Source organism: Uranotaenia lowii, chromosome 3, assembly GCF_029784155.1.
Source record: "Uranotaenia lowii strain MFRU-FL chromosome 3, ASM2978415v1, whole genome shotgun sequence".
Lineage (NCBI taxonomy): Eukaryota > Metazoa > Arthropoda > Insecta > Diptera > Culicidae > Uranotaenia > Uranotaenia lowii.
In genome coordinates this window covers 355,606,633-355,628,099 of record NC_073693.1, presented here as the reverse complement: position 1 = coordinate 355,628,099, position 21,467 = coordinate 355,606,633, and the positions used below count along the sequence as shown (strand labels likewise).

The 21,467-nt window shown below is 39.2% G+C and overlaps 3 protein-coding genes across 16 annotated transcripts in view; 1 reads left to right on the top strand and 2 right to left on the bottom strand.

The window, feature by feature from the left end:
• LOC129756308 (V-type proton ATPase subunit e 2-like) overlaps window positions 1-21,467 on the top strand; it is a 404,689-nt gene that overhangs the window by 52,518 nt on the left and 330,704 nt on the right. The gene's annotated exons all lie outside the window — the stretch shown is intronic.
• On the bottom strand, window positions 3,157-5,383 carry LOC129756303 (isocitrate dehydrogenase [NAD] subunit gamma, mitochondrial). Its single transcript, XM_055753146.1, has 5 exons — window positions 5,165-5,383; window positions 4,187-5,020; window positions 3,919-4,105; window positions 3,778-3,853; window positions 3,157-3,361 (listed from the first exon to the last, which is right to left on the bottom strand). The coding sequence occupies exons 1-5, from the start codon at window positions 5,219-5,221 to the stop codon at window positions 3,340-3,342; spliced, it is 1,176 nt and encodes a 391-aa protein (XP_055609121.1). The 5' UTR covers window positions 5,222-5,383; the 3' UTR covers window positions 3,157-3,339.
• LOC129756296 (F-BAR domain only protein 2) overlaps window positions 8,774-21,467 on the bottom strand; it is a 67,843-nt gene continuing 55,149 nt past the window's right edge. For 8 of the 14 annotated variants that reach the window (XM_055753134.1, XM_055753135.1, XM_055753136.1 and 5 more), the window contains 9 exons: window positions 18,529-18,640; window positions 18,258-18,442; window positions 17,999-18,171; window positions 11,434-11,660; window positions 11,195-11,370; window positions 10,952-11,132; window positions 10,379-10,888; window positions 10,079-10,308; window positions 8,774-10,009 (listed from right to left, as the gene is read on the bottom strand). In XM_055753134.1, the coding sequence (XP_055609109.1) occupies window positions 9,888-10,009; window positions 10,079-10,308; window positions 10,379-10,888; window positions 10,952-11,132; window positions 11,195-11,370; window positions 11,434-11,660; window positions 17,999-18,171; window positions 18,258-18,442; window positions 18,529-18,640 (1,916 nt within the window). In that variant the 3' untranslated portion in view covers window positions 8,774-9,887. The remainder of the gene's footprint in view (window positions 10,010-10,078; window positions 10,309-10,378; window positions 10,889-10,951; window positions 11,133-11,194; window positions 11,371-11,433; window positions 11,661-17,998; window positions 18,172-18,257; window positions 18,443-18,528; window positions 18,641-21,467) is intronic. The other 6 variants (XM_055753125.1, XM_055753130.1, XM_055753133.1 and 3 more) reach the window with 3 other exon arrangements.

The following is a 21,467-nucleotide window of genomic DNA, read 5'->3' as shown; positions in this document are numbered from 1 at the left end:
TCGATTCCCGTAAATAACTCGATTCCTTTGTTGTACTAAAGTTGTGATTTTATGATTAATAGTTCAATCAAAATTAATAAAAACAAACCACTCATTTCATTCAGCAGCCTTCCTTCGAATTTGGATTGTCCTTACTTCATCTGCCTGAGGTGTAGTACAAGCCTCTCAGTTATAGCACTAGTTAAAATCAATATCGTAGACACAATTGTTTCAATAAACCTACACTTTCTTCTGGTTCTCAATTTCAACCACTCGTGAATTTGCTTCAACGTATTTTCGAAGAAATTTTCAGAATTTCTTCCTCGATGCCAATGTTCAAAACTTCTTCAACTAACTCCAGAAAAAATTGTTTTCTGATGTGTAACGAGTGAAGCTTCGTGAATTGAAAAAAGCTTCTTAAATAGTATGCTCAGATATAAGATGCTTTCGAAAGCTGAGCTTTTGTTTTAGCTCTACTTGCACGCAAGTTCGTATGTAGTTTGCTAGGTTTCAATTTTCTAGAGAAATATTTCACGAAACTAAAATATAGGTTATGAGTTAACAACTTTTAGAATAAACATTCTCAATAAAGAAAAATTAACATTAAAAAATGCGATTCAAGGGAAAAAATGCACTTAGCTTCGGTATAATCTGGATCACATCCTACAAGGCCCGGCTCATCTTCTAATACAGCACTCCCGTGTTGGTCCGGAGGGCTAAGTTCTAGCCCCCATCTGCCAAGCTCAAAATAAAAGCACCTTTTTATGCTATTTTTCGAGAAAAAAAACTTTCTCTAGATCACAAACGGAAGAAGCACTTCACTACAATTTGATCAACAACCTTCAAGACTTTTCAAAGCCATTTTACAATTAATATTTTAAAAATTCCACCAGCGAACTATCAAATCAACCTCACTCGGGCAGTGCTGCCAATCCTCTCTCCTTTGAAACGTCCTTTATTTTTCTGAATTAAAAAAGAAAAAAAAAATGTTTCATAAAAAACGACAAATCCACGTGGTTTGTGGATAGTTCCCTAAGGGACTATCCATAAACCACGTAGACTCATTTTTGATCATTTCAGACTTTGGCGACCCCCCCCCCCCCTTCCCCCCTGAAGTCTACGTGGTTTATGGATGATCCCTAAGGGCTATCCATAAACATGATCAAAATGTGGTCAAGTTTCAACAGCCTTCCATTCGTCATCAATGAAAACTCTTATGAACCTTCAATCACCCCCAACCCTTAAGGGGCCGTTCAAATATTACGTAACGCAAATTTCGAGCATTTTCAACCTCCCTTCCCCCCTACGTAACACAATCGTCTCAAAATTTCAAAGCAAAATTTCAAAGCAAAATCCACAAAGAGTAACAAACTGCTATACACCCTCCCCCCCCCCCCCTAAAAGCGTTACGTAATATTTGAATGATCCCTAAAATACCAAGTGGTTAATGAGTGGTCCTCTACGTGGGTCAGGACAACCCCATAAAAAAAACATACCGTGTTATATGACTGGAAATTTTAGTTCAAAAGCAGAAAATTTCTACTAAATTTGAAGGCTGACAAAATCGGGATCAAATGCTGACAAAATCGGGGATAGACAAAATCGGGGGTAGACAAAATCGGGAGCTGACAAAATCGGAACAATACTGTATGTACTTTTTTTCATTGAGCAATTTATGTAGCTTTTAAATTTTGTCTATTTTGCCTCTTTGCAATTTTTGTTTTTTTTTTTCGTTTTTGTCTTTCTATTGGTTTTTATATTTTTGTTCATCTGTCTTTTTGTAATTAATTGCCTAATTTGTCATTTATGTAGTTTTTGTCACAGTTATCTTTTTTTCAGAATTTGTCATTCTTAACTTTTTTGTAATTTTTGTCATGTTTGTACTTTTGTCATTTTTTTTCCTTTTGCCATTTATCATCTATTCATTTTTGTCATTTATGGCACGTTTTAAGTGTTAACGGAATTTTTTTTTTATTTTGTTATTTTTGTAGGTAGGTAATATTTTTTGTCATTTTTCTATTTGTTATTTGTTTGTTATTTACATAATTTTTTTTATCTGCCTTTTTTTTATCAATTTGGTAATTTTCGTTAATTATTTTCTTATTATCCTTGCTTCATTTTTTATAGTTTTGTGCCAATCGTCATTATTATCAGTTGTCTTTTTTGTTATATACTGCCATTTTGTCATTTTTAGTCTTTTTGTCATTTTGGTGATTTTTGTTTTTTTTTTTTGACCATTTTCTTATATATGTTTTTTTTCCTGTTCATCATTTGTTTCATTTTTGACAGTGTTCTCATTTTGGTATTTCGTGTATTTGTTCATTTTGGTAAGTTTTGTCAATTTTTTATTTTCATCACCTTTTTCTATAATATGCTAAATTTTAAACAGTTTAATTATTATGCCATTTTCGTATTTTTAATCTTTTATTGTATTTTTTGTCATATTTATAATTTTTTTTAAATTTTTGTGATTTCTGTCATTTTTGCCGTTTTGCTCATTTTTGTTTATTTTCTATTTTTGTCACTTTTGCCATGTTGTCATTTATATCATTTTGTTATTTTTGTCAATTTTAACATTTTTGTTTTTCTTTATTCTTTCTATCATTTTTTGTAATATTTATCATTTTGGTAATGTTTTTTTTTCCTTTTAGACGTTTTTGTAAATTTTGGTATTTTTGTCATTTTTGGCCTTTTTGTTATTTTCGTTGGTTTTTTAATTTTGTCATTTTTGTAGGTATTTTTTTTTATACCATTTTGTTCATCTTGTTGTTCTTTTTTAATTTTTCTTTATTTTCATTTTATTGTCAATCACTTTTTGTCTTTTTTTATATAATTATCATTTTCGTAATTTTGTGAAATTTTCCTTGTCGGTTTTGTAATTTTTTTTTTATTCCAGAATTATGTCTTTTTGGTGTTTTTTGCCATTTTATCGCGTTTCGCCTTTCCTTTTTGCATCGTTTTTAAATTGAACAACATTAGTTATTGATCTAAGCCATTTTGACTTTGGAAACACTTAAGGCATTCAATTAAATTGAACAGTTAAGTTGAAATAAATAGGTAGGTAATAATAAGTTCAGTAAAATTTGTCTTTAAGATTTAATCCAATAGTTCCTTATTAAATTTTCTCTACACTAAAATAAGGTTTTTTTTAATAATTGAATTCAGGAAAATTTAAAATAAGTTTAAACCCAACACACTTTATTAACCACTATCGGAATAGAATAAATGAGGAAAGTTCACACAAAAAGGATTGCATCGAATAAATGCTGCAGTACACCAGACACCAATTAATCGGAAGAATGTAGAAGTAGAAGTATTTTAGAATCAAAATCTTATAGAAAAAAAACTGTCGACAGAATTTTAGTTGTCCTTTCCGTGTTGCCTAGTTGATGAGCGTTGGAGGGGTTTTGTTAGCATGTTATACGAAAAAAAAAAATGGAAGAAATATGACACGAGAGAAAAGAAGAAACAACATTGTTTAACCACTACACAACTCTAGTTGTTATCGATGGTATTTTTCTAGTCTACATTTTGTGTAAGATTAATATTTCACACACTCCCAAACATACTTATCCACAAACGGAACAAAACAAAATCAATTTACTATTCTAATCAATTTCAAATCGATTAGGCAACTACGTAAAAAAATATAACTAATCTATCTACAGAAAAAAATCCACTCGTACACACACTCCATTTTTATCCCAAAAAACACACCCTTGATCTAATTACTATCTACCTAAGTATTCACAAAACGCATCTAAAAATTCGTTAGGAAACTGAAAACGACAAACTTACCAGTAGGTTCGCTTCTCGGCCAGGTGCTGCAGAATGTTCTGAACGACATCGGTGCTGCTGTTTTGTCCGCCCAAATCTAAAGTAATGGTAAATAACAATTGAGTTACAGAAGTTCAGTTGTAAGAGTTCAAACTCTCTTACCGGGAGTGTGAATTCCATCGACCTCGATCGTCTTGTGGATGGCATCGGAAATGCAATCCGCATGGTACCGATGGCCCAAATGGTACAACATGTCTACGGCGGCCTGCAGCATCGCGACCGGGTTGGCGATGTTCTTGCCAGCGATGGCCGTGCCGGTGTTACGGGTGCCCGGCTCGAACACAGCGTACTGTTCATGATAATGAGAAAAATAGTTTTTCGTATCAACGAAAATTTTTAGTTCACCCTTAAAAAACTCAATGAAACTCACATGATCTCCATAGTTCCGTCCCGAGAACAGTCCCGCTCCACCGACCAAACCGCACAGCACATTCGATGTGATACTTCCGTAAAGATTGGTGGTGACCATCACGTCGAACTGATGCGGATTCGACACGAGCTGCATGCAGCAGTTGTCGATAATCATATCGTTATGCTGAATGTCCGGGAATTCTTTGGCAACCTCGCGGCCAGCCCTCAGGAACAACCCATCAGCCAGCTTCATGATGTTGGCCTTGTGGATGGTAGTCACCTTCTTGCGGCCATTGTTTCGGGCAAATTCAAACGCCCACCTGGCCAACCGATAGGCGTGCTCCTCTGTCACAATCTTCATACTCTCAACGACTCCCTTAACACTCTCGTGTTCCAACATGGCATATTCACCTTCAGTGTTCTGTCGGATGATGAATATATCCACGTTCTTGTGGTGAGCCGGAATGGCATTGTAGGACTTGCAGTGCAACACGTTCACGTACAAATCCAGCTCGTTACGCAGGGCAACATTTCTGGAGATGACTCCGAGCTCTTCCGATTTGGTCTCGATGTTACCCTTGATGGCAACGCCATTCCTCTTCATCGAAGTAATTGCGTACTCGAGATCTTCATTGCCCTCGCTCGCTGGATCAATGTCAACAATCTCGAAGTCGACCGGAACACCAGCGAAACGGAACACCTCCTTAACGTAGTTCATCAGCTCCGGACCGATTCCACCGCCCGGAAGCATGGTCGCCGTGTGCCGGCCACCGTACTGAGCTACCGGAATCTGGTCCACCTTCTTCTGGATGGGGTTCTTGTGCTGCAGATCGAAGGCAGAAACCACACATCCCTGAAAGCAAAATAAGGATTCAATCGATCTCGACTCAAATTCAACGAAAATCACAGGAATAGGAATGTATGTAATTATGTAACAAATTTTCTTGGGCTTTTGAAAAATTCCTCATCAAAAACAACCCCACTTAAAGTAACTCACCCTTTTGATGATCGGAGTTACCAGCTCCTGGCTTCGTCGGAACAAACGGAGGGCCATTGTTTTGAGAAGTAGTTTCCGCGGGGATAAAATTTAGCCAACAGTACTAAAGAACGATTTTCCTTCCGACGAAAAAAGCAATGTGAACACACAAGACCGATCGAAACGATGGAGCTGTGCGATGCGAGTTGACAATTTTTCTGCGCTGCTGAAAGCGGGAACGAAAAATGCAAACACGAACCAGCAGGAGAAAAGAGAATCGCGTCCAAAACAATCCCTTCAGAAACGCGATGGTAAGTTGAGGTTAAAACGGAATGCCGCTTGAAACGACGAGGGGCTTTCATATAGCTGTTTCAAAATACACGAGAATGTAGGGATGGTTACCTATTAGACGAATAGTTTTATTTCTTTAACATTTGAATAACTTTGGAAAAAAATTTGTCAAAGTTATTCAAATGTTAAAGAAATAAAACTAAATAAAACATTTAATGTTTTCATTTATTTAAATGAAAAAGTATATCAGCGCCAATATGTAAAAAGGGTATTTTATACAAAATTTAAAAAAAAATCGTTTTCAGTGGATTCAAATTGCCCAATGTGAACTCTACTCATCACAAAAACCGTTTTAGTTTATCAGTTTCTATTAGATTTAAAATGCAATTTGAGCAAAAGACATAGCCATAATATGACATTACCTCCACAAAAATTTGTTGATACACCCTTTACTCCACAATAAATCAAATGGCCTAAATGCAAAATATTAAAAGGGGGAAAATATGGGGATCTATTCACTCACTCCCAGAGGGAGAACCATAAGCGTTTCTCAAAAAATAGGGGAAATTCTATCTCCATCTCACTCACACGTATGAAACGTACAGTACAAAGCAAAGGGTGTATAAACCATTTAAACGAAATTCATACTGCAGCTAGGTTCTATAAACAATGGCAAGCTATTTTTCCATGAAAATACCCTTTTATCGATACAAACATGTTAAGAATGATTCTACCCACCGTTTGGGTTAAGTATATAGACTTGGAAGATTCCGCGTGAATTTAATTAGCGATTTTATCAAGGTTGTAAAATTTTCAAACGCTTTTTTCTCGAAACGTCATAAACGAACATAGACCTTTTTCATGTGTTGGTACTGCTATCTGTACATGCTCGTTAAAAAAACGGCCCATTTCTTGCTTCTTTTTCTATAATCCTCTCAAAATGGGCATAAAAAAATGTAGTATTGTCCTTATCCTGCAGGTATATTTTCTGAAAAAGTTCAAAAGTTAAACATTCACGAAAATTTGACCTTCAAATCAATTTTATACCTGATATTTTACATGTGAAAATGTTAGTCAAACATGGGAAATTACAGCAGGAAAGAATATTTTTTTTGTTAATTAAAATTTATTTAGGCAATTTACTTTTACAAGTTTCTCTGTGCCGAGTAATCCACTTAAATTTAATTATAAAATGGGAATTGGGAATGATAAAGAAAGGGGAAGGGGTATGTTATCGGGGCTTGCGAATTTGTTGTGCGATAGTACTCGCACGTAAATCATAATTGGTCCTTTCATCACTGCTAACTTCATTTGCTGAAGAAGGGTGAGAAGGGACCTGTGGGGAACTGGGAGGATTTCCTTCGATGATAACATTTTTATCCATAGCTTCTACTGGTGATGAAACGATCTTCTTCCGAGGCGGAGAAGCGCAATCCGTAAAGCTAGTCTGCTGCGTTGGCTGTGCTATTGTTGCTGGCTGGTGGTGAATTCTTTTCTGCTGGGTGAGTTGCTGCTGTATTTTTTTTCCTTCGGTTTGTGTTTTCTGCTGCGGTGTGTTGGTTGAAGTAATAGTCTGTCTTGGCTGGTTTTTTGTAATACTTGCGTAAGTGGGTAATGCATTACTGTTGGTTTCGGCTAGTTTACGGGCGGACGAAATAGAAATATTGCTGTCGGTGCTTAACTTAAGAATTGCTTCTTCCCTTCTCCATATCGGGCATTCACGAGCAACGGGAGCGTGTTGTCCTTTGCAGTTTTGGCAAAACGGTTTGGATTTCGATGTGCAATTATCGCTAGCATGCTGACCAGAGCAAACATTACAGGCTGTTTCATTCTGGCAGCGGCTCTTTGGATGGCCGTACTGTAAACAGTTTCTGCAGAGCAATGGTTGGGGATAGTAAGGGCGAGTACGCACACGAAGGAGACCAAAGTCAATGAACTCTGGTACTACAGTTGAGTTGATGGTCAAAACGAGTGTGGATGTACCTTCTATTCCTTTTGGAGTTTTTTTTGTTATTCTGCGAACCTCCGTAATTTCTTGCGGAGCCAGTTCCTTTTTGAGTTCTTCATCCGTCATTTCGTCCACTTCTGAGCATCGGATAACAAATTTACGGAAGTTCAATTTCGGATGGCGCAAAATCTCGATGGGTGTTCCATCGAGAAGATGCTTTAAGGAAGCAATTTTTACACATTGCTCGACACTGCGACTTTTCAGCACGTACCAATTGTTCTTCCTCTCAAAAAAGGCACCTTCTATTTTTCCTGCATGCTGCTCGATTGTTCTGCCGATAACAAACGGATTTTTTGGAAAATTTACTCCTCCAAGTCCTCGTAAAACAATGTAATAGATCCGTCCATGGACGTTATTTGGATCCATCCATTCCGGTACCGTTCGACTGGGCTTGTCACCCGGTGACGGGCTCATCTTCACAACTTTTGCACTTTACGCTCGAATAATCAGAACCTTTTGACGCGACGAGAAAGAAAAAACCATCCGATCGCGTTGAAGGCAGGGAAACGAATGGAAAGAATATCTAGGATATTTTTTTAAATTTATTTAACTGATTAAGTATTTGGATTATAACATCTATGGGGTCATCCATCCCTCAGGTATCCTGGATTATTCGCAGCGATCCGTTACTATCTTAGTCACTGTCTCTACCTCAAGAGCGTTAACGTAAACAAGATACTCGGTCGTAAACTGCTCGATGGTAGCAAATGACATCTCGAGCGATTGGAACTACTTACAGAGGTTTATATTGGGCTTGCGCCTGCTAAAAAGAACGAAGTTTGCATGCCCTTTACTCTTCCAAAAATGTTCATTAGAATGACCGTTGACGAAATTTCTTTCGATCGAGTAACGTCGCAGACCTCTGATATCTGAGGTCTGCGGTTAAGTTCATCTTCCAGGATCGGGAGGAGCATTCTGTGAGATATGTTCAGATCTTTGGCCAAGTGTGTACTACTAAGAATATTTTTCTCAGAAAGCTTTATGATGATCTGTACCATGACAGGTATCGCTACTGTAGCTCGAAATCCCCCACCAGAGATTTTAAGCAAAATACTCCTCAGGCCCCTAGTTTGGTTTTTGAATTGTAAAACCATTTTTTTGAACGTTAGCCATCAAATCTTAAAATGGTGTTTTAAAGAAAAATAAACAAGAATTAGATAACTTTCAAATACTTAAATTTAAAATATGTTTTTTTTTCCTAAAATACGCTTGACAGACTTAATGAGATATCAACACTAATGCAACTCTCTACATTTATTCTAAGGGTTTGGAAGATTCTTCTTGGAACTTTACTGACTTTCTCAATATTCATCTATCATTTACAACTAACCTTTTAATATATGAGGCATTTTATTTAATTCTGAGAATTGCAGATAGTTTACATTAGTTAAAACTTAGTGCCTATGCATAAGTTTCTTATTTCGTTTGCTTTACTATAATCTTACGATTTCCCTATCGCGCCTGCCGGCGATAGTCGTGAGATTTCGCTTTAATGTTAATTTATCCTAGCTTTATTTCGTATATGTTTGACATATATCTGCTAAGTGTTGTTACTTACAACGCCTAATGTATTTCCGTTCAATCGCGATACCACCAGAAGGTTTAGATTTATCTGGCACGATTTGTATTTCCTCCTATCAGTTCTCGATTCATTTTGTTTCAGTATGTATTATCTATAAGCTACATGCTCGGGGAAGCTTCACATTCAAATGACGACGGAATTGAAAGATTTTTTACCGAAAACATTGAACATTTTTGTTGTTGCTAATACGTCCTAACGTTGGCAACTAATCAATAGGCTACGGGAGCGAAGGAAAATTCCTCCAAAAATGTGAAAGGTGAAGTTATTGAAATTGGTACTTAATCTCTAATACAGCATACGCTCTTAGAGTGTTAGGATATATACAAACAATTCATTCTCCTAGCCTACGACAACTGCAACAGTCATTACTATACGCTATAATACATTAGGTCCAATGAAAATAATTATTTTTGAGAATGTCTGGAAATATATACGCTAATGGAAAATGAAATAGAAAATACATGTTGGATTACTCTTAGCTGAGTATTTACAGCAACAAATTATCAATGGCATATTCGTTTCCGTACATTCTTTTTCATTGAATATTTAAACGTCTGCTGACAGTACTCTATTTTTAACAATCTTGGATAAAAAGGCAACGGTTCATTTTCAATAGCAAACGGAAACTAAACAAAATTAACAGAGAAATCTGTCGGTCCCGCAATAAACCGAAATGTTGGCGGAAAGTATTCGTACTATAAGGTTTCTTCGTTATAACAACTGTGTGCAACTTGATATCTCAACACTACACTGCATCTAGCCGGTTATGAATTACAAGGTAGGTATTATATGAACATCACATAAACTATCGAGACGGCATACCAATGCCAATCGTTATTCTAGTCGAAAAAATACAGCTTGTGCTATCCGGAACCGCCCGATCCGGTTGATTTGTTGCTGTACGGACTGGGCGACAGGACCCCAACGTTTGGCGGCGTAGGCGTTTTAACGCCTCGAACTCCGTCTCCTTCGCAGATGTATTTGCCTGGAACGATAGGAGATTGAAGATTGAAAAAGCTTGTTTCTCAAATGATAAATCGAGAAGGCGTCTTACCGGATACAAATCTTCGTTTGACCAACGAGAGCCGATAACCCGTGCCGACCAGTTCGAATTCGATCCCGGAAAGAGTAGTTCCTTCACAGTTGAACTGTGCAGAAATAATGGCCGGATTTGAGGGCCCGGTTCCGACTTCAAGCCGCGCTCTGAGCGTATCCACCCCACCGTTATCCGAGTGCTGAGATATGTCGGTAAAGTTCCACACCAAACGGTTCGATTCACCTTGCCTGTTATTGAAAGGGGCATAAGGAATCATGTTAAAAACCATAACGGATGAACATATTGAAATATCCCTACCAAGCTGAATGAGGTTTAGATTGCACATTTTTTACTCCGCCATCCACTGGAACCGTAATCGAAACGTTCAGCAGTGGCGAGGCCACGGCCATCGCATGGTTGTTGTACTTGTAGTCGATTTTGATATCGGTATTTTTTGTTTCGCACTTCCAGTACGATACCATCTGGAATGGACAGGACGCGGCGCCCGATTTGGCCTTCACCTGATACTTGAGTACGTCGACGTTGAAATAGGGAGCGGTCGGGTTCTGTTCCGACTGCCGCCTCAGAATCGAAGTTAATACTGGCATGTTGAACTCGAGCGTCGTACTGAAAGCCGTCGATTGTAGCTTGTCGATCGTGATCAACTGTTTGTTGGGAATCAGATTGTCGAGATTCTGCAGGTTCTTGATACGGAAGCCCAGTTTGGCCGGGTTTGGATTGTTGGCCAGTACGTTCACTATACCGGCCGGGAAAGACAGCATCATATCCCCGGACATTTTGACCTGGCATCGAGACTCGTCCGAACCACTGACAGACAAAAGATTGGGATTACCAATTTGTTTTCAGAAATTCCTATTTTATTCAACTTACCGGAAAAATGCGTGAATGATTTCGTGGAAGGCAACTGCTAGCGGAATCGTGTCGGACATACCGATCGTCAACGGGGAGGGACCTCGCGATGATCCGATTCCAACACTTGGACTTCGGAACTCTAAGCTACCCACGCTGTCTGCCCGGGCTATTTGCGATGCTGGACTTATTCTTCCTCGAACTGATTGAAGACAAGATGAATTTAGTAAACGCTCAATAGTTTTTAAATAATGAAAATCTAACCTGCTGCCTCAGACCTTCGAGATGGTGGCCGTGGAATAGCGATACTGCTACCACCGGCGGATGTAGGCGTTGGAATCTGCCGCTGAGACAACTTCGTTAGATTGGCCGAGGCCGGTGCCGATACGCTAATGTCACCAACTTCCGAGAAAATGTCACCTAAATCAGCGTATCGATTACTAAAAAAGAAGGATTTTAATAACATAGAGCAATCGGATTTTTGAGAATACAAAAAAATTTACTTCGAAATTGACATTGACGGGGTGGGACTCTGCAGCGGAGCGTACGGATGAACCGTCGTCGGTGTCGAGGCATTCGACGCATTCGGACTCGTTAGGTGGGTATTGTTGCTGTTGTTCAGCAGCCCACCGGATGCTGCTGTCCCCACTAGGGCACCGGCGGCACTGCCCGAACCCGAACCACCCACATGATGCTGGGACGCTGAGGAGGAATGATGGTGATGATGCTGCTGATGGGAGGAGGAAAAAACATCATGATTAAGGGCCAGCAGATCTTGGCTGCACGGTCGATCGCCAATCTGCTGGGATACCGACTGCGACCGCTTCATGCGGAGCAGCAGCCGTTCGTGTGTTTCGGAGCTGCGCCGGTTCTGCTTAGGCGCGGGCGCACGGTGGATGGGTGGTTTTGATATTCGTGTGAGCGTGTGGTTTTTTTTTAATGTGGGGCATGGGGTGTTCAAAACACACAACCAACCAACATGACGATTGCATTTGATGGCACATTCAAGGATTGATTGATGATGGTTGCACGAATGCACGAGGGACGGACACACACACAAATGATAGTGATGTTAAGAACATGGGTCAATAGATGGGTTTGAAAAAAGGGAATAACAAATTGTGGTTAGTACTGGTCTGCGACATTATCAACAATTTGAACACACGTGAGCAAGCGACTTCAGGTGAAAACGACTAGATACCTAAGGAAAACTACAAAAGCTTTGGCAAAAAAATATCTACTGTAACTACCTAAATAACTTTTATCAGAATTCGAATTTGTGATACATATACGAGAAGCAGAATATTGCGCATTATATTGAATATATATATTAAACGTTCGTACACACACATACAGGAACTTAGTAAAACTTCATATTTCTTTGAAGAGATCTCCAACAAAATTCCGCCTCGCAATCAAAATCGAACATTCGTCGTCTAGTGTGGACTAGTCCTTGAGGCGTACATTTTCAAAGATATTATGACTAACATCTTTCACCATCACTAAAACCACCAGCCTACTCTGTTCTAGGCAGTAGTTATACCTTCTAGTAATCTAGAGCGGAAACGTGTCTGCAAGCTCTGGCGATTGCAGATTTACGGATATAAATGCTTCACTGACCCCCATTCTTTTATGACGACACTGGCGAACGAATGCGGTACACTCGTGGAACTCTTGACGCGACGTAGGTAAGACGATGTCATAGTAGGCGACCACTCATCTGCTGAAATCTTCATGAAACCGACATTAGTTAAGGGGAAGTCTTTTGGAGCATCCCGTTCAAAAGGGCGAGTCTTTTGGAAAAGCTTTGTTAGCTGTGACTGAACTGATCACTGTCTGTCATTGAACTGTAACTGGAGGCCAAACCTGTGCCAGGTCCCGAAAGGACGGACCTTAAGTCTGGACCCTTAATCTTCGAAAGCTGTTCGGGTCAATATGACCCGAAACGTGCATTCAAATCATCTTAATCGTCATTCCAATATACTGAAGGACTGAGATTTTTAAGAGAAAATTATAATCCAATTAACGAAAAAAAACTTAAGTTTAGAAAATCGATTCATTGAGAAATGAGATACAGCATAGCAAAGCAAAACGAATATTTAATTGCTTTTTTCAGAAGTTGATTTTTTTTCTACCAGAAAATCCGGGATACCCCACTTATTTGTACATTGTCGTGTAGATTTATTCTTGTAAACTTTTGTAAATATGCTAATTATGTGCAACAAAGTAGTCTTAGAATAATTAAACAACATCCTAGAAGGCATGTAGTTATGAAGAAATGGGCGATGGAAGCGAAAAGTTATACTTTCTCTCCTTAAGAAAAATTTTTAAGATATGTCAAAAGTTGGGTGAAATTTTAGCCGCATCCCTCTTACCCAAGTGAAAAACCATCACCCAAAAACGGCACTGCTTCCATCGCCTATACAATATAGTTAGTCAATGTTCAACAGCTAAACCAACAAGTTCTTTCAAAAACCTCAGTTTTGAAACAGGCTATGGGCCTGCAAAAGAATTTTTCGAACGGAAGCAGAATATTCTAGAAGCAATATGGACGGAAGCAAATTTAGAATGCAGAAGCTGAACAATTCAAACTATTCCTGAAGCTTCAAGGTTGAGCTTTTGCTGGTTCGAGAAGACTTGTGACGTTACGTTGATTCGGGTGAGAAACCAACGACGGAAGCAGAAAATGTATGGAAAGCTTGGGACGCCAAATCCAGAGCTACTATCGGGTTACTCATCGCGGACAATCAGCATCCGCTAATCTGTTCATCGAAGACCGCGAAGGAAGCGTGGAAGGCGATGGAAAACCACCATCAAAAGGTCAGTCTTACATCGAAGGTCTCGTTGCTCAAGAAAATTTGTGACAAGCGCTACTCGAAGGAGATGACATGGCGGAGCATATTTTTTTGAAGGAGGAGATATGAGTTCCCCCATGGTGTACTGTTTTTGTTAAATTTTAATGTGCGTAAGGGACATGCTTCTTCATAAAAATAATATCAGTGGATTTTCCAACCACTGCATCCAAATAAAGAGAATAAGTTCCTTCAGGTCCATGAAATATCCAAGGAATTTAGTAGCAAGATGCTCCAAATATAGGTCCCAATTACTTGAGTTTGGGTTTCTGAATGAAATTGTTTCTAAAAATTCACCTGAGTGTTCAAACAGATAAACCTGTGGCACACATATTTCCATCACACACAACGGCACCTTTGAAGCGACTATTTTGACGAATGAAGCAGGGTATCCAATACAGGATGAAAATTTTAAATTCGTGTGTATAATCTGAATCCCACGAGTTGCCAGGAATATAAAGGGTGTCCGCGATGAAATTGCCACACTATGAAATTGCTCTAACTTTTTAACCGTTCGGTAGAATTTAATAAAAATTTGGGGGGATTTAGTTTATAGTACATTGTTTACATCCTGCAAGTTTTAAAGTCCTGTGATCAAAACTAACGGAAATGGAGTCGAAAGAACAGCTTGTGCGTGATAAAATCTTGCGCATTCATCACGAGAACAAGGATCTCTCGCATCGTTCCATCGTTAAAACGTTGGGAATCCCGAATTCCACGCTGTCGCTAATGATTAAGCGGTTCGAGGAACGATTGATCACCGATCGGAAGCCCAGAAGTGAAGGAAAAAGTTTTCCGTACAATACCAAAAATCACAACCGCGTAGTTGGGGCCTTCAACCGAAATCCGAACGCCTCCGTTCGGGATGTGGCTAAGAAGCTGCACCTGAGCCGAAGTTTTGTTCAGAAGGCCAAAACTAAGGCTGGGCTTCGAACGTTCCAGGTACAAACAAAAGGCGCTTAATCGCGACGAGAAACAGAACAAGTCCGCCAAAAACCGTGCCAGGAAGTTCTTCCTCAACATGCTGACGAAAGTTGAAAGCTGCATCATGGACGACGAAATATATGTGAAGGCCGACTTCAAACAGATCCCGGCAACCTGTTTTTCACGGCCAAGGATAAGTTCAGCTTTCCGGAGCATGTCCGCACTCAGAAGATGTCCAAAGTTGCGAATAAATTTCTGGTTTGCAAGCCATCTGAATGGACAGCTGAACATGAAAAGTACCTCCAGAAGCGGCTGCTTCCTCTCCTAAAGGCCCACAACGTCCCAAAAATCTTCGGCCGGATTTGGCCTCATGCCACTACTCCAAAGACGTGCTGAAGTGGTATTGGGACAATAAGGTCAATTTCGTGCCGAAAATGTTCAACCCTCCCAACATTCCGGAGCTCCGCACAATCGAGAAGTACTGGGCGATTATGAAGCAGCACCTTCTTAAACGACCTAAGGTAGTGAAGACAGTCGAGGAACTGAAGAAAGTATGGGTTTATATGCAACAAAACGGTTGATTCACAGGTTGTGCAGAATCTTATGGCCGGGGTTGAGGCCAAGGTGCGGGCATTTGCGTATGGACTGTGAATAAAATACGAGTAAAATGGGAAAATGAAGTTTAATAGTTATTTTTCAATCCCTGAAAATTTGATGGCAATCGGACGAAAACTCGAATTTTGCGAATCAATTTTGCGTGTGGCAATTTCATCATGGACATCCTTTGTAGTGAAATCCTTAACAACGTTCTGCTTAAGATAGGATTATTTTAGCGTTAGCATTGTAGCGTTAAAACAAAGTGCGACCGAAACAATACAGAGACAGGTAGTACCTTAGCATGGTCATCGCTAACCGGTATAGAATGATCCAACTTTAGAAAAGAGTACAAAGTACAAACATAAGGTTCTCGGTGTAGAGTGACACTGGACGCTGAATGAGTCATTTGAGGCGGAGTAGGATGTAGTCTTCGACTGTTAGTCATCCGAGTCGTTACGTTCCCGAGTGTGTGCTGTGACGGGCGCTAGTCAAGGATAAGCTGCTCTCGATCGGCACACGACGAGCAAAAAGTGCGTACCTCAAGTCAACATGATGAGAGGTCGAGAGGAAGTGGATTCGTCTTTGACTATGCCGTGGAGCACACTAGCGTGAGATGAGATCATTAAAGGATAGTGTCAAACAGTTCGAGGTAGACAACGGTCTGCGGTTCCAGCTAGAGTTCAAGGAGTAGGAGATATACGTGGAGTATTTCACGATTAGCAAACTGGAGAGAAGAGGTGGCTCGCCGTGCCTTGGAATGCAATCCGTAAACGAAGATTTTCCACATGGGTAATCAACTAAGAAAACTGTACTGCTTCGATACTTGTAGGAGTATCGTAGTTCTGGGCCGGTAGTTCCACCTCCTCGGGGTCCAGGGCGGAAACATGTCTGCAAATCCGGCGTATTGCAAATGTACGGCCAAGAGAACTACCACTAAACCCACTAGATGCCGTCTACGGGTCTGTCAAACCCGTGCGGAAGAAGTGGTGTACCCGGGTACTTAGGTACCAGTACATGGGTGAGAGGGTGAGGGTCCAACACGCGTTCGGGGGGTCATGGCCCTGAAATGCGGACGTGACCGGAAGGAGAGCGAACGCTAACTCGTTTTGCGTTTCGGTGGGTAAAGACCCGACTCGAAAAACAAGTTGATGCACAAAGTGGTGGCCAATGGTGGGCCGATCACTTAGAGACCTGTTTTACACGTCAGTGTCAATGAGGCACAGTAGGAATTGTTGCGCCTCAACCGCGAGTGCGACCTGATGAGGGCGTTCTACAGCTCGGTTTGCGCTTCGGGGAGTAAAGCACCCGACTTGAAAATTGAGTAGTCGCGTTGAGTGATGACTTGAGTCAACACTAGAGAGTTCGGAGGAGTCTGAGTACTACACGTGGCTTAGGAGGCTTGCCTTCTGACCCGCGTGTTCGAACAGAGAAAGTGTCGTCGACAACTCGCTTTGTGTTTCTGGACTAGATCCACAAAGTAGTTGCGCTAAATGGGGACCTCTTTTAACACGATAAGATGTCGGTCCGAACTCGTCAGAGGAGGGTTGCGCTTCGAGTTGTGTTAGAATGAGGTATTGCTGACAGAGGATTCGGAAACGAGTATTGCCTTGGAGCGCATTAGCGCGAATTGACCTCCCACTATTGAAGTTATAGTGTGTCAAATACTTCGAGGTGGGAACAAAGGTCAGTGGCCCCAGGTGGACTTTATGGCGTAGGGGGTACAGTGTTCCTTAGCATTGTATCATGAGTCGTCCAATTGCACCCATGGACCCAGAGTAGCAAACTGGGGGGACGCGGTGGCTCGTCGTGCCTTGGAATGCAATCCGTAAAATGGATTTACTACCTGGGTTAACAACTAACTTCAAAATGGAGTATCGTAGGATAGAGTATAAAGTTTTGACTGTCATCAGGAGGAACTTCAGACAAAAGGTGTACAAAGCCGGTTGTTCGGTATAAGATCATGAACTGGGTGGTAGTAAACAAAGTGGTAACATCTGTAGAATCTAAAAATCATAAATTTAACTTATGAACGTTAGCCTTACTGAGAGTGTATCGCACGGACCACGGAAAAACTTGACTTCTATTATGTAGGATTTTTTCCCATAATCGTTTATCGACTTTCGTTTTCTGAAAAATATGACATGAAGATTGTCGAAACCATATAATGCCAAAGTGGCCAGCCATTACTACATCGAAGGGTTGGTACAGGAAAGGTCTGTTGCATCAGCGATGCACAACAACGACGGTGAACTGAGACAGCATTAATATGAGCTACCGTGCATTGATATATCATGCTATATTCGCATGACGTTCCTCTTGTTGGGCCTGGCCCACACAAAGATCATTTACCTACTTATAAAACTACCAATTTAATTACTAACTAACCACATTACTGTTATAACCTATGAATAAATCAATGATTTTCTCGAAAAAATAAGCAAGCATGTAAAAGGGAAAAAGGCTAAGTAGATTCAAAGCACACACACAAACACACATTGTTGGTTGGCAAACCATAGACACGCTGTTGTTCTAAGCTAGAGAAATAGGAGACAGTAGGTATGGGCTAAATAGAAAAAGGGTAAAGATAAAACACACGAAAAGCTGCAAATTTAAATCACACACGTGGTTGATTGTCAGATAAGCATCTGCATCATCAACCGTGGAACAATCGAAATCGGAATTTGGCATCACTCACCGACGAAAGCGCCCCTATCGGCGACAGCGACAAATTCTCCACCGTTGCCCTCAGCTCGTCCACGCTGGCGGAAATCGGGGCTGCCCCATTGTTCAGCGGTTTAATCTCGACGTGAATCTTCCGCTCCTCTCGCTCGTCATCGCTATCACTGTCGGAACTGGAGTAGAAGTTATCTGAGGAATGGGGGAAAAGAAAAATTAAATTAGGACTTCTCGTCTCCTTTCGTTTCGCTTCGTCGATTAAAATTCATTCAACACACTACTTCTCTCGGTGTTTGTGTTGCTGTCCCACGTGGCGTCTCGGGGCTGTATGCTGTAACCGTCCTCGTCCACCTCGGGCGTCGCCGTCGGGGCCACCACGTTCCCGGTGCTGACGGCGGATGTGGTCTGCAAATTGCTGGCTGCCGCCGGATCTGTAGCTTTCGTCACGTCATCCTTATCCTCTCTGTGGGAGAAAAAATCACACGCAGATTGCGAAATTAAAAGTGAAAACGGGGCTCATCTATCAACCCAATTAGACAAACAACTCACGCATCGGAGATTTTCTCATCTTTGGCACTGGAAATTTCGGTGGAATCTTTTTTCTTCTTGGTCTTTTTCGATTTGGCTTTCTCGCGGCGGCTTCGCAAGAATCCGGAAACTGCTGGGTTTTTCGCATTCCAGTCGGCAGCAATATTGGCAATTCGATTCGATTGGAGCACAGTTGATGTGGAAAAGGAAGGAAAAACATCATCGGTAAATCAGGTGTGTCAACAACCTTCGAGAAAGAAGAATCTCGAATATCCTTGATCAGTTTGTTGTAATAAAAATGAAACTAAAAGTTATTAAAAACTCAAATCAGTGGATGAATCAAACTGAGGTGAAAAGCAAAACTAAATAAAACCGTCAAGCGATTAAGAACAAATTGGTGTTAAAATAATAGGAAATGAGTAAAAAAAACCATCACAAACCAGAGCAACAAACCGTTAAGAAACTAAAACAACTTGATATACGATACCTTGTTTTTTTTGCTCTTGACATAGAGAAATGTTTCTATAACAAGTTTCTACTGATAAAAAAGAATTTAAAAAAAACTTATAGGTAATAAAGATATACGCTCGCCAACCAAATGAAACAGAAAAGGCAAGAAAAGCTCGCAATGTGCGCCGCTAACAATTATGGGTTTTTTTGAAATCCTAGAAGAGGGGGAGAGTAATGAAATGTTAACTATGTAGAAGAAGGGAAAAAAGTAAAGGATTAAGCTTATAGTCACAACAAGCCATATACATACTACATAGATAGAAGGTTCGCGGATGGGATGTCTGCTCTGCGTAAGCCAATGCAAAACAACAGCCACTATTTTTGATGACTACAGACTACTTAAGTACATATCAAGGAAGGGGAGTGGACAGAGGCTCACAGCTGGTACCAAATACTTACTACATATACAGGAACTACAGATGAAAAGACAAAATAGGGGCTAACAAATAATCTAGTAAAAAAAGTTGATGAGTTTTTTTTTTCAAAAATAGGAGGAAGAACGACCCTCTTATTCCCAGAAATGTTCAATACAAAAATTCTTTAAAATTTATTTTATAGCTGAACAACTAACCAAAAACTCTCGGAAATGAATTTTCTATGGTTTTTAAGAAAATTCTCGTCAATCTATTCCATTAAAAAAATCTACTCATACCTACGATATTTTGGAATAATTGTGCGTCGTCATAGAAAAACAGCATTGATAGAAAAAGATGAAGCCAGGTATTTGCAGTTGAAATTCGATGTTTTCGCACTGGGCAACCTCACAGTCACAGTAAAGTAAATAGAGTCAAGGCCGTGCGAACGGGGGGGGGGGGGGGAGGGGGGGTTTTAGGGGTTTAACCCCCCCCTATGGAGATTTTGTCCACGTAAAATTTTCAGTACAAGAAATGAATTTACCGAAAATTACTTGATTATAAAAGGTGTTCGAAAATTAGTGTTGATAAATATGTCAGAAATTCGGCTCATCTCCGGCGGAATTTCGTCTCAAATCATTCTCAAGGCCTAAGACATTTAGTTTTACGGCTCTATATGACGTATGTATTTTGTGTTTCTCATTCTTTTGAATCCTCAACTCCATATCCAAAAAGTTTTTGACAAGTTACTCAAGGCATCAAATTTAACATTTTTCCTAGGCGCAAAAAATTAAAGAGATACTTTTATACAATTTGGGTGCCAAAAATCCAAATATGCTATTAGGTTTTTGTCTAGCAGCTTTGTTTTTTAAATCACTTTTATCCCAATAGGTGAAAATCGATTAAGAATTTCTTTTTTGACTTTTTTTGACAAATCTGTGAAACATAAAAAGAAAATTAAAGGCTTCAAATCAATTATCCACTTTCCCCTAGATCGCAACTAATTTTGGTTTCTGCGAAAAAAGCTATAGCAGTCTTCTACTTGTTCTTGTTACTTCATTTAAATCAAATTTAATTCAGATACTTAAAGGCGAAAAACAAATGCAGATTTAAACAAATTAATAAAATTCAATAATATCTTTTTTATTTTTTATTTCTTTACTAGAGTCGGACATGCTTGTAATGATATAATATTTTTTTCTATTTCATGAAGATTTGTTAGAGCATCAGTTATCAATGATTGATTTCACTTAAAATTGATTCATGTTTAAACTTATAAACTCCATATCATCGATACTAGAAACGTATCTTTTTTAACGTCTTATTATGTTTTGATAAATTACCAAATTTTATAGTTTTTTTTAATTTAAATTTTCACATGAATTTTCCAATTTTTATAGTCAAACATTTTTAATTTCTTTTAAAATAATCCAAATAAATTTCTCATTGTTTTTCAAGTCTAAATTTTTGTTTTCCGAAAACATAATAAGCCTAAAAATCTAATTTTTCAAAAAGAAAACTTAGTTTTCTCTAAATATATGAAGTAATATTGTTAACTTCAAAAATGCACTAGCTATTTCAGTCTTTTAGGTTGATAACTGAACGAAATAAAAAATGATGTTTTCTCTGATTTTGATCACTGGTACTCTTGAAATAAAATTGATATTCTTCTTCGGGTCAAATTAAATTTAATCCTCAAGTAGGTATGTATGTGTTTCGAATAAAATCTCTCAAGTTCAAAATGGTTTTTTTCCTAATCAAGGTTTCACAATTCAAATGATGGTTAAATATTTCTTCAAATTTAAAATATTACAGCGGAATTTTTCAATCAAGCCATCAATTGAAAATGAAGGAATGACGATTAAAGACGATGAATAAACAAAAGATTTTTTAGTTTTGCTAATAAATTTTAAATCATGATTAAATTCTTATTTATCTTATCTGAAATTTATTTGAGAATTCATATTTAGTTTCTTTTTAAATCTGGGTTAAATTGATGAATTTTATTTCTATTATTCTTATGCCCGAAGCTTTAAAATCTGTTTTTTTTTTCAAAATTTTAAATCTCATTCGTTTTCTGTGTTTTCTGAAACATTG

Bases quoted from the DNA above. Each gene is read 5' to 3' on its own strand.
- LOC129756303 (XM_055753146.1), bottom strand. From the start codon at position 5,221: ATGGCCCTCCGTTTGTTCCGACGAAGCCAGGAGCTGGTAACTCCGATC. The intron at 5,021-5,164 runs GTGAGTTACTTT...TTTTGCTTTCAG, and splicing joins TAACTCCGATCATCAAAAGG to GGATGTGTGGTTTCTGCCTT. The intron at 3,362-3,777 runs GTAAGTTTGTCG...CTCATCAACTAG, and splicing joins GCCGAGAAGCGAACCTACTG to GCAACACGGAAAGGACAACT.